At 46.7% G+C, this 12,372-nt stretch overlaps 1 protein-coding gene across 1 annotated transcript in view; it reads right to left on the reverse strand.

Moving 5' to 3' along the window:
• Positions 1-12,372, reverse strand: part of TRPC4 (transient receptor potential cation channel subfamily C member 4) — a 309,718-nt gene that overhangs the window by 5,347 nt on the left and 291,999 nt on the right. The window contains exons 9-10 of the mRNA XM_077484180.1: positions 4,624-4,665; positions 1,088-1,177 (exon numbers count right to left, since the gene is read on the reverse strand). Coding sequence (XP_077340306.1) covers positions 1,088-1,177; positions 4,624-4,665 — 132 coding nt within the window. The remainder of the gene's footprint in view (positions 1-1,087; positions 1,178-4,623; positions 4,666-12,372) is intronic.

Genomic DNA, 12,372 nt, shown 5'->3' on the forward strand with positions numbered 1-12,372 from the left:
AAATGTCTAACTCATTAGCAGTGCTAAAGCCAGTGCTCTACTGAATCAATAACTAGAGTTACAGGAAAAATAATAGTAGGGGTTTTAAGGTTCCATAGAATGGAATATTGCTTGTGCTAGAGGGATGCTCAGTAATCACTTTTACAAACATGAGCTGACACCTAAGGATCGTAGTAACAGGAGCTCCTGACATATTCTACCTTGTATGGGAACCATTACATCCAGAACCTTTAGCCAGTTTGCATCCTTTGGAGCACTATAGGCATGATTTGGAACTAACCATTAAAGTATAACGCAAGTAGGGGATTGACTGGCAAGGGAAGCATATGTTCTCTAGGGTAGCACTAATAAGATATGTTAAACTAAAGGCCTTGAGGGCACACAGTAAGTGACACATATTGAAATTATATAGCTTCCTCACCACATTCAGACCTACATTTGGCAGAGGGGAATCTTCCAGCACTACCTTTCTTTGTGACTCAAAGATGTAATTTAGCTTAATGTTGGAGCCACAAAGAAGGCTGATGCCGGAAGATGTGAGGTGTGTTATAATAAACCATGACCTGTTAGAACACCCAAATATCACCATGCACAACAATTAATGAGGCCCCATGGCTCACTTTGCAGGATACGTTTTTTTTAGCCTTCAAAAAAAAGTTCCCCACCATTAAAGGGCCAGTTGGTTCCATTGACCCCAAGGCCAAAGGTTTTCCATCCTCTCTTGAACGATAAGGGTAAAGGGATTAAGGTTAGAATACTAGCCACTGGTCCTGAAGTCAGACTGCCCATACAAATGAATATTATTGACACACATCAAAAGTTTTGCATACTAAATACTTTTCTTTTAGTACTTGTTATATATTCATCTGGATCATAAATAAGCTGTGAGCATTGATAATACAAAAACATAACCACTTTCACTAATTCACTAGCTCACTAATTAATAGATGCTTTACTGCATCTTGCAGTTCGTTCTACAATACTCTGATTTTCCTATTAATGTTACAGCTGAGAGTGTCCAGATTTACTGTTACTAATTCGATTTATATGCCCATTAATGCATCCATACACCTACAAAGTATTTTACCTTGAAGTTTTCTTCTGTAAGTCCTTCTTCTTTCTTGGCATCTCTGATCATTGCTGCTACATATCTCTTCACAAGGTTCCTCATCACCTCCTTAATGACAACACAGAAATGATCACAGTTCTGTACATTATTAGTGTGTAAAGGGGTAAAATAAAGGATCTAATACATGAATATTACTTTAATATTTCTAGAATCAGTTTTATAATTATTACAAGAGAATGGCAATGCCAACCAAAGCTGATATTTCAGATTTGAGTACAAAGTGGTGGTTTAAATCAATGCTTTTCTATATTTTTGAAAAGACTCTCTTGGTAAAATTAATGTGCTATCACCTCTACATTTTTATCATATCCACAAGAAATTTTGGAACCCCGATTAAAAAATGTTCAGTGAAAGGCATACAATTTTTTTTTAAATAAAAATGTAAAAAATACCTTACACCTACCATACACCAAGTGCACTTGCCTAGACATGGGTTAGTGGGATAATGGGAAAGCTGAAAAATTCAAGTTCCACAAAAATGGATTCCTGCATAGGGTTAGAGAATCTTCTTGTGTTATTTGGGATCCTCAGCTTCCTCAGGATCCTGTACTGAGGCCCACTATCAGAAAAAATACCTAGATCAAGGTTTGATCTAGGTCAGTGCCAGAGTCAGTGTTTGGGTCAAGTAGGAGTCAAAGTTCAAGGTCAGGGTCAAAGGTCATAGTCAGTATATTTTGGGCAGGATTTGAAAAAAAAAAAGAAAACATTTTTTAAAATTAGTATCAGTGTCAGTGTGCTTTAGGTAGGATAAAAAAAAAAGCAAAATGTGCACTATTGTTTATGGGCTGTACTACAGGGACGTGCAGTCAGGGGAGGCAGGGCCTCACTTGCCATGAACATAAAAAAAATATTGAAATTCGAGGGTCATAGTTCGGTGACCTAGGGTCATAGAGCCTAAGTCCTGCCCCACCACTGGTAAACATTTGTGGCTCCTATGACCTATGTTTCCAGAGATATGGGGCTCCTTGTGCAGCCTGTCAGAAGCTAAATACAGAGTGGCCATTTTAAATGCAAGTTGGCACACTCTGTTTGCAGCAGACTGAGAAGTTGAGCTCACAGTGCCTCTCACTTCTTGTCAGAGGCACTGAGCTCAATGAACAGCTTGGAGTCTTGGACCAATGGTAAAGTATCATTGGTCCCAGTTGTCCAATAAAAATGCTATCATTGGTCCCAGTTGTCAAATAAAAAGTGAGAGGCGTGCCTCTCACTGCAGTGAGAGGCACGCCTCCCACTGCAGTGTCATAGAAGGAGAAAACGTGTTTATGTGTATAAGATTTATCCACAATCCAATGTTTGTCTCACACAGTTAAGAGGGAGAAACTGAGTGTGTTGAAAAGGTACTGTTATATTCAAGCTAAATCATATATTTATATGCTATATGTTAAAACTTAATCATGTATTATTTATCTATTTACCGTATATACTCGAGTATAGGCCGACCCGAATATAAGCCGAGGCCCCCAATTTACCCCCAAAAAACTGGAAAACTTATTGACTCGTGTATAAGCCGAGGGTGAGACATGGCTGTCCATCCCTGTGTGTCCGTCCATCCCTGTGTGTGTGTCCGTCCATCCATCCCTGTGTGTGTGTCCATCCATCCATCCATCCATCCATCCCTGTGTGTGTGTCCGTCCATCCATCCCTGTGTGTGTATCCATCCATCCATCCATCCCTGTGTGTGTGTGTGTGTGTGTGTATTCATCCATCCATCCATCCCTGTGTGTGTGTGTGTGTGTGTGTATCCATCCATCCATCCATCCATCCCTGTGTGTGTGTGTGTGTGTGTGTGTGTGTGTGTGTGTGTGTGTGTGTCCGTGCAGCCTTGTGTGTGTGTCCAGCCTACCTGTGTCCCAAGCCTCCGTCCCGAGCCGCCGTCGTCCCGAGCCTCCTCCGTCCCCGTGCCTCCTCCGTCCCGTGCCTCCTCCGTCCCGTGCCTCCTCCGTCCCGTGTCGTGCCGATGGATCGCCGCTCCAGGATCGCCGCTCTTCTCGGCGGCCATTCTACAATTCAAAAGCCGCGCCTCCGCCTCCGCCTGTGATAGGCGGAACACTCAATTTCCCAGCAGCCTGTGTTCCGCCTATCACGGACATCCTCTCATACTCGTCCGTAGTATGAGAATGAGCGGATGTCCGTGATAGGCGGAACACTGACTGCTGGGAAATTCAGTGTTCCGCCTATCACAGGCGGAGGCGGAGAAGGAGGCGCGGCTTTTGAATTTTAATGTCCGCCGTCTGTCTGCTCGATACGCTGATCGAGCAGTCAGACAGCGGTGACTCGAGTATAAGCCGAGGGGGCACTTTCAGCCTCAAAAAAGAGGCTGAAAATCTCGGCTTATACTCGAGTATATACGGTACTGTGAAATTACCGGTTGCAAGTTATAACTTCAAACTTCAGTAATTTGTTCGTTAAGCCACCTGCTCGAGTACAGATTTTGAAAATATAGTAAATTACCTTAAAAAAAATATATATTAATTATTTGTATATTACTTACTTATGGTAGTTAACCCCTTGCCACCCATGCCAATTCTGACACTTCTCTTCTACATGTAAAAATTATATTTTTTTTTCTTGTAAATTACTCAGAACCCCCAAACATTATATATATTGTTTTAGCAGACACCCTAGGGAAAAAATGGTGGTCATTGCAACTTTTTATGTCACACGGTATTTGCGCAACAATTTTTTAAAACTGTTTCATGAATAATAAAAAAAAAAACACTAACGCTAGCCCAATGTTTTTGTATAATGTGCAAGATGTTGTTACGCTGAGTAAATAGATAGGTGACACTTTAAACATTTTTTTACAGGTTACATGTTTACTGTTACAGAGGAGTTATGTAACCTGTGTGTATCTGGCTCTGATGCTAGCCAGTGCCTCACCAGCCGCTGTCCCTGCTGTACTGTGGGTACAAACAACAAATAACATACACATATGTGACATTGATGTGATCGCCGGTAGCAGGAGAATTTATTCTTGGTTGTTCTTTGGTGGTAGGTTATGGTAATAACACGAATAATGCAGCTAAATTTAAAAAACATGTTTTTTTTTACAATTTTGGGTCAGTTTTCCTTTAATAACAAAAAGAAAAAAAATCAGGACATATCCATTACCATTTAACAGCAAATGAAAGTTCAATTTGTCTTAAAAATAACAAGCTATAGTCCACCTGGATGCACGAAGTAGTTAGTGATGTGTACGGTTTTACTAACACATGTCAAAGTTGCAAAATTGTGCTTAGGCATTAACATTTATTTTACTCTTAGGGGTTATATTGCCCCAAAGTGTCAAAGCCTTTCCTGTCAGAATGGCTTTAGCTTTGACAGGAAGGCTTGGGAGGCTGTTGAATGTATATAGAGATACCTTTTGCTGCCTGCATTTGATACTTATAGCTGTTTTGATTTTTGTTCCCCAATCTTGTAAAGCTCTTGATTGATTTCTATGGGAACAGATGTGTCAAAAACTAGTACAGTAAGGGGTTGTAAGCAGAAAATACCTGATATTGATTATGTCTTCGGAAATTGTCAGCTGCTCTTCTCTGCAAAGAAACATACAAAAAGGATATTGTAAATATTAGGAGAAACTGTTATAATGTTCAGAGCATGTACTATGTGCATATCTGTAGACATAAGCATTAGTGATGGACGAACTTCCGACGGGACGTTTCGCGAACGCGAAACGCGAACGGGCACAAACGTTCGCGAAAACGACCGTTCGCCGCGGGCTCCATTGACTTCAATGGGAGGCGAATTTCGCAAACCTTTAGGTCGAATTTGCGGCCACGGGGTAATTATTAGGGGGTAGCACGTAGTCCCACCACCTGGACAATAGCATAATACATGTATGAGGTGAATTTGGGATCGATAACTACAAGCATTTTTTTTTTATTTGGGAAATTGTTCTGACAATTCAGGACTATGGAGCTAATGAAGGCAATGGAGGAGAGGGAAGGTCAGGGACCAGGGTAGGCAAACAAGAGGGTGCAGGAGATACAGAGCACTGACAGCAGCACCGTAATACAGAGCACTGACATCAGCACCGTGACATACAGCGCTGACAGCAGCTCCGTGACATACAGCGCTGACAGCAGCTCCGTGACATACAGCGCTGACAGCAGCTCCGTGACATACAGCGCTGACAGCAGCTCCGTGACATACAGCGCTGACAGCAGCTCCGTGACATACAGCGCTGACAGCAGCACCGTGACATACAGCGCTGACAGCAGCTCCGTGACATACAGCGCTGACAGCAGCTCCGTGACATACAGCGCTGACAGCAGCTCCGTGACATACAGCGCTGACAGCAGCTCCGTGACATACAGCGCTGACAGCAGCTCCGTGACATACAGCGCTGACAGCAGCACCGTGACATACAGCGCTGACAGCAGCTCCGTGACATACAGCGCTGACAGCAGCTCCGTGACATACAGCGCTGACAGCAGCTCCGTGACATACAGCACTGACAGCAGCTCCGTGACATACAGCGCTGACAGCAGCTCCGTGACATACAGCGCTGACAGCAGCACCGTGACATACAGCGCTGACAGCAGCTCCGTGACATACAGCGCTGACAGCAGCTCCGTGACATACAGCGCTGACAGCAGCTCCGTGACATACAGCACTGACAGCAGCTCCGTGACATACAGCGCTGACAGCAGCTCCGTGACATACAGCGCTGACAGCAGCACCGTGACATACAGCGCTGACAGCAGCTCCGTGACATACAGCGCTGACAGCAGCTCCGTGACATACAGCGCTGACAGCAGCTCCGTGACATACAGCGCTGACAGCAGCACCGTGACATACAGCGCTGACAGCAGCTCCGTGACATACAGCGCTGACAGCAGCTCCGTGACATACAGCGCTGACAGCAGCTCCGTGACATACAGCGCTGACAGCAGCTCCGTGACATACAGCGCTGACAGCAGCTCCGTGACATACAGCGCTGACAGCAGCTCCGTGACATACAGCGCTGACAGCAGCTCCGTGACATACAGCGCTGACAGCAGCTCCGTGACATACAGCGCTGACAGCAGCACCGTAAGCAGCCCCAGGAGGAAGTCAGCACAGCACAGGGATGGTGTGATCCCCTCATAATAAGAACCCCCAGGAGGAAGTCAGCACAGCACAGGGATGGTGGGAGCCCCTCATAATAAGAACCCCCAGGAGGAAGTCAGCACAGCACAGGGATGGTGGGAGCCCCTCATAATAAGAACACCCAGGAGGAAGTCAGCACAGCACAGGGATGGTGGGAACCCCTCATAATAAGCAGCCCCAGTAGAAATATGACACCGCTCAACCTCTTCAAAGAGGAGGGTAGGGGCATATAGTACGGTGTGCTTTTTTGGGTCAGGGAAGTGAGCCAAATGAATTAAGAAGGTCTGTGTGCTTGATTCCAAAAATTGTTTATAGACATATACATGGTCTACTGATCACATGTGTTGAATTCCTCCGAGATCCATGCCTCATTCATTTTTAGAAATGTGAGGTAGTTAACACTGTCGTGAGCTAGGCGAGTACGCTTATCGGTCACAATCCCCCCTGCTGCGCTGAACGTCCTTTCGGACAGGACACTGGATGAGGGGCAAGCCAACAGTTCGATTGCAAATTGGGCAAGCTCTGGCCAGAGGTCAAGCCTGCCCACCCAGTAGTCTAGGGGTTCATCACTCCTCAGAGCGTCCACATCGGCCGTTAACCCAATGTAGTCGGACACCTGACGGTCTAGGCGTTCCCTGATGCTGGATCCGGATGACACCTGTCGATGGGTCGGCTGAAAGAATGACCTCATATCCGAAGTCACCAACACATCTTCAAACCGGCCTCTTCTTGCAGGCGCTGTTGGATTGGTACCCGCAAATCCTTCTCTGGGAGTGGGAATTGCTCCTCTGCCAGCGCACGCAAAAGCAGAATGCAGCATTTCTCGAAGCAAGGCCTGGAAGTGCTGCATTCTGACAGCCCTCTGCGACGGCGGTAACATTTCCGCCATTTTGTGTTTGTACCGGGGATCTAAGTACGTTGCCACCCAGTACTGGTCCTTGACCCTCATGCTTTTTATACGGGGGTCCCTATTAAAACACTGGAGCATGAAGGCCCCCATTTGCACTCAAGCGGAAGGTATGTGGTGGTGGTGGTGTTGTTGGTGGTAGTGTCTTTGGGGGTGCACATAGCAGAGAGTGAAGAAGAGGGTGCAGATCGAGAGGATGAGGAGGGTGCAGAAGAATAAGGCTGAGTGAGCCACTCAACCAAGTCTGGTGCGTCCTTTAAAGCAATTGAACGCACCTTCTGCAACTTCCCACTTTGGCTCAAGGCTGTTGCTCCTGCCCTACCCCTACCACCCCTGCGGAAGGGCCTGCCTCTTCCTCTGCCTGTCATTTTTTAAATCACCCTGTGACAAAACTCTTAGTCCCTATACCGCTGAAGGACTGCTGCAGTATAGGGCAGCGGTCAGCAGTAGTGCACGTCAACCCTATGTATTGTGGACCGATAGCGGTCCTTACAGAACAGCAGACTGTACTGCACTCAGGCCTATGTACCGTAGCACCCTATACCAAGTTACCAGTCCTTATAAAAACTTTTGTGGACCAAGCAGGTTGTGTGTTAGTGATTAGCAGACTGTACGTCAGTCCCTATACCAATGAAGGACTGCTGCAGTATAGGGCAGCGGTCAGCAGTAGTGCACGGCAACCCTATGTATTGTGGACCGATAGCGGTCCTTACAGAACAGCAGACTGTACTGCACTCAGGCCTATGTACCGTAGCACCCTATACCAAGTTACCAGTCCTTATAAGAACTTTTGTGGACCAAGCAGGTTGTGTGTTAGTGATTAGCAGACTGTACGTCAGTCCCTATACCAATGAAGGACTGCTGCAGTATAGGGCAGCGGTCAGCAGTAGTGCACGTCAACCCTATGTATTGTGGACCGATAGCGGTCCTTACAGAACAGCAGACTGTACTGCACTCAGGCCTATGTACCGTAGCACCCTATACCAAGTTACCAGTCCTTATAAAAACTTTTGTGGACCAAGCAGGTTGTGTGTTAGTGATTAGCAGACTGTACGTCAGTCCCTATACCAATGAAGGACTGCTGCAGTATAGGGCAGCGGTCAGCAGTAGTGCACGGCAACCCTATGTATTGTGGACCGATAGCGGTCCTTACAGAACAGCAGACTGTAACGCACTCAGGCCTATGTACCGTAGCACCCTATACCAAGTTACCAGTCCTTATAAGAACTTTTGTGGACCAAGCAGGTTGTGTGTTAGTGATTAGCAGACTGTACGTCAGTCCCTATACCAATGAAGGACTGCTGCAGTATAGGGCAGCGGTCAGCAGTAGTGCACGGCAACCCTATGTATTGTGGACCGATAGCGGTCCTTACAGAACAGCAGACTGTAACGCACTCAGGCCTATGTACCGTAGCACCCTATACCAAGTTACCAGTCCTTATAAGAACTTTTGTGGACCAAGCAGGTTGTGTGTTAGTGATTAGCAGACTGTACGTCAGTCCCTATACCAATGAAGGACTGCTGCAGTATAGGGCAGCGGTCAGCAGTAGTGCACGGCAACCCTATGTATTGTGGACCGATAGCGGTCCTTACAGAACAGCAGACTGTAACGCACTCAGGCCTATGTACCGTAGCACCCTATACCAAGTTACCAGTCCTTATAAGAACTTTTGTGGACCAAGCAGGTTGTGTGTTAGTGATTAGCAGACTGTACGTCAGTCCCTATACCAATGAAGGACTGCTGCAGTATAGGGCAGCGGTCAGCAGTAGTGCACGGCAACCCTATGTATTGTGGACCGATAGCGGTCCTTACAGAACAGCAGACTGTAACGCACTCAGGCCTATGTACCGTAGCACCCTATACCAAGTTACCAGTCCTTATAAGAACTTTTGTGGACCAAGCAGGTTGTGTGTTAGTGTTTAGCAGACTGTGCGTCAGTCCCTATACCGCTGAAGGACTGCTGCAGTATAGGGCAGCGGTCAGCAGTAGTGCACGGCAACCCTATGTATTGTGGACCGATAGCGGTCCTTACAGAACAGCAGACTGTAACGCACTCAGGCCTATGTACCGTAGCACCCTATACCAAGTTACCAGTCCTTATAAGAACTTTTGTGGACCAAGCAGGTTGTGTGTTAGTGATTAGCAGACTGTACGTCAGTCCCTATACCAATGAAGGACTGCTGCAGTATAGGGCAGCGGTCAGCAGTAGTGCACGGCAACCCTATGTATTGTGGACCGATAGCGGTCCTTACAGAACAGCAGACTGTAACGCACTCAGGCCTATGTACCGTAGCACCCTATACCAAGTTACCAGTCCTTATAAGAACTTTTGTGGACCAAGCAGGTTGTGTGTTAGTGATTAGCAGACTGTACGTCAGTCCCTATACCAATGAAGGACTGCTGCAGTATAGGGCAGCGGTCAGCAGTAGTGCACGGCAACCCTATGTATTGTGGACCGATAGCGGTCCTTACAGAACAGCAGACTGTAACGCACTCAGGCCTATGCACCGTAGCACCCTATACCAAGTTACCAGTCCTTATAAGAACTTTTGTGGACCAAGCAGGTTGTGTGTTAGTGTTTAGCAGACTGTGCGTCAGTCCCTATACCGCTGAAGGACTGCTGCAGTATAGGGCAGCGGTCAGCAGTAGTGCACGGCAACCCTATGTATTGTGGACCGATAGCGGTCCTTACAGAACAGCAGACTGTAACGCACTCAGGCCTATGTACCGTAGCACCCTATACCAAGTTACCAGTCCTTATAAGAACTTTTGTGGACCAAGCAGGTTGTGTGTTAGTGATTAGCAGACTGTACGTCAGTCCCTATACCAATGAAGGACTGCTGCAGTATAGGGCAGCGGTCAGCAGTAGTGCACGGCAACCCTATGTATTGTGGACCGATAGCGGTCCTTACAGAACAGCAGACTGTAACGCACTCAGGCCTATGTACCGTAGCACCCTATACCAAGTTACCAGTCCTTATAAGAACTTTTGTGGACCAAGCAGGTTGTGTATTAGTGTTTAGCAGACTGTGCGTCAGTCCCTATACCGCTGAAGGACTGCTGCAGTATAGGGCAGCGGTCAGCAGTAGTGCACGGCAACCCTATGTATTGTGGACCGATAGCAGTCCTTACAGAACAGCAGACTGTACTGCACTCAGGCCTATGTACCGTAGCACCCTATACCAAGTTACCAGTCCTTATAAGAACTTTTGTGGACCAAGCAGGTTGTGTGTTAGTGTTTAGCAGACTGTGCGTCAGTCCCTATACCGCTGAAGGACTGCTGCAGTATAGGGCAGCGGTCAGCAGTAGTGCACGTCAACCCTATGTATTGTGGACCGATAGCGGTCCTTACAGAACAGCAGACTGTACTGCACTCAGGCCTATGTACCGTAGCACCCTATACCAAGTTACCAGTCCTTATAAGAACTTTTGTGGACCAAGCAGGTTGTGTGTTAGTGATTAGCAGACTGTACGTCAGTCCCTATACCAATGAAGGACTGCTGCAGTATAGGGCAGCGGTCAGCAGTAGTGCACGGCAACCCTATGTATTGTGGACCGATAGCGGTCCTTACAGAACAGCAGACTGTAACGCACTCAGGCCTATGTACCGTAGCACCCTATACCAAGTTACCAGTCCTTATAAGAACTTTTGTGGACCAAGCAGGTTGTGTATTAGTGTTTAGCAGACTGTGCGTCAGTCCCTATACCGCTGAAGGACTGCTGCAGTATAGGGCAGCGGTCAGCAGTAGTGCACGGCAACCCTATGTATTGTGGACCGATAGCAGTCCTTACAGAACAGCAGACTGTACTGCACTCAGGCCTATGTACCGTAGCACCCTATACCAAGTTACCAGTCCTTATAAGAACTTTTGTGGACCAAGCAGGTTGTGTGTTAGTGTTTAGCAGACTGTGCGTCAGTCCCTATACCGCTGAAGGACTGCTGCAGTATAGGGCAGCGGTCAGCAGTAGTGCACGTCAACCCTATGTATTGTGGACCGATAGCGGTCCTTACAGAACAGCAGACTGTACTGCACTCAGGCCTATGTACCGTAGCACCCTATACCAAGTTACCAGTCCTTATAAGAACTTTTGTGGACCAAGCAGGTTGTGTATTAGTGTTTAGCAGACTGTGCGTCAGTCCCTATACCGCTGAAGGACTGCTGCAGTATAGGGCAGCGGTCAGCAGTAGTGCACGGCAACCCTATGTATTGTGGACCGATAGCGGTCCTTACAGAACAGCAGACTGTACCGCACCCAAGCCTATGTACCGTAGCACCCTAGACAGACCAAGTTACCAGTCCTGATAAAGAGCTTTGTGGAACAAGTGAGTTGTGAATGATTAGCAGACTGCAGCAGAAGGGCAGCAGTCAAGTATAATATTCTTTCTATATTTGGAAGAAAGAATATTATACGTGTACAAGCCTATTACCGTACCACTGATACCAGTCCTGAAAAGAACCTTTGTGGAACTAATAGTAACAGCAAGTCTTTAAAATTATCCTCACTGCCTGACACACTGCTTCCTGCCTGTCCCTATACAAATTGGCAAAAAAGAGTAGGCTGGAACGATTAGCTGGAACAGCTCTTTTGTGGACCTGATAGTAACAGCTAATGATGATGATGATGATGATGATGAAGAAAGACTAATCTGGCTGAGCTGTCCCTAAAATAGCAGCATACAGCGCTCTGTCCCTTTATCTAAACTGACAAAAGAAACTCAGGCTGCTGACCTAACACCTATACCAGTCCTGAAAAGAACTTTTGTGTACCAAATAGCTAGCGTTTTCTCTGTCCCTACTCCACACAGGATCCTTTCCCTACAGTGACAGAAGAAAGAATGTAAAATGGCCACCGGATCGGGTGTATTTATAGGTTAGGGGGAATGTCCAAGTGTCCATGAGCTGTCATGTCTCAATTGGTTGTCCTGTAACACATGATAAACGTGTCACGAAAGGTTAAAGTTCTTGTATACATTAAACACGTAAGTCCGCCGGGGCGAACGACGGAAAAAGGCGTTCGAACCCGCGGACGGCGAAAGTCGGAAATTCGCCGCGAAACGACCGCCGGGCGAACCGTTCGGCCATCACTAATAAGCATCATTAATACAGTCACATGTACAAACAAGAAGTTTATCTGACGTGCAGAAAGGAAGCAGTTCTTAACAATAGCACACAGTCCTAAACTGCCAATTTCCCAAATCTGGCATCAGCCCATATGGGTTGGTATGTCAGATGATTGGTG

Source organism: Lithobates pipiens, unplaced genomic scaffold (genome assembly GCF_037356315.1).
Source record: "Lithobates pipiens isolate NorthernLeopardFrog02 unplaced genomic scaffold, aLitPip1_a1.2 Scaffold_16, whole genome shotgun sequence".
Lineage (NCBI taxonomy): Eukaryota > Metazoa > Chordata > Amphibia > Anura > Ranidae > Lithobates > Lithobates pipiens.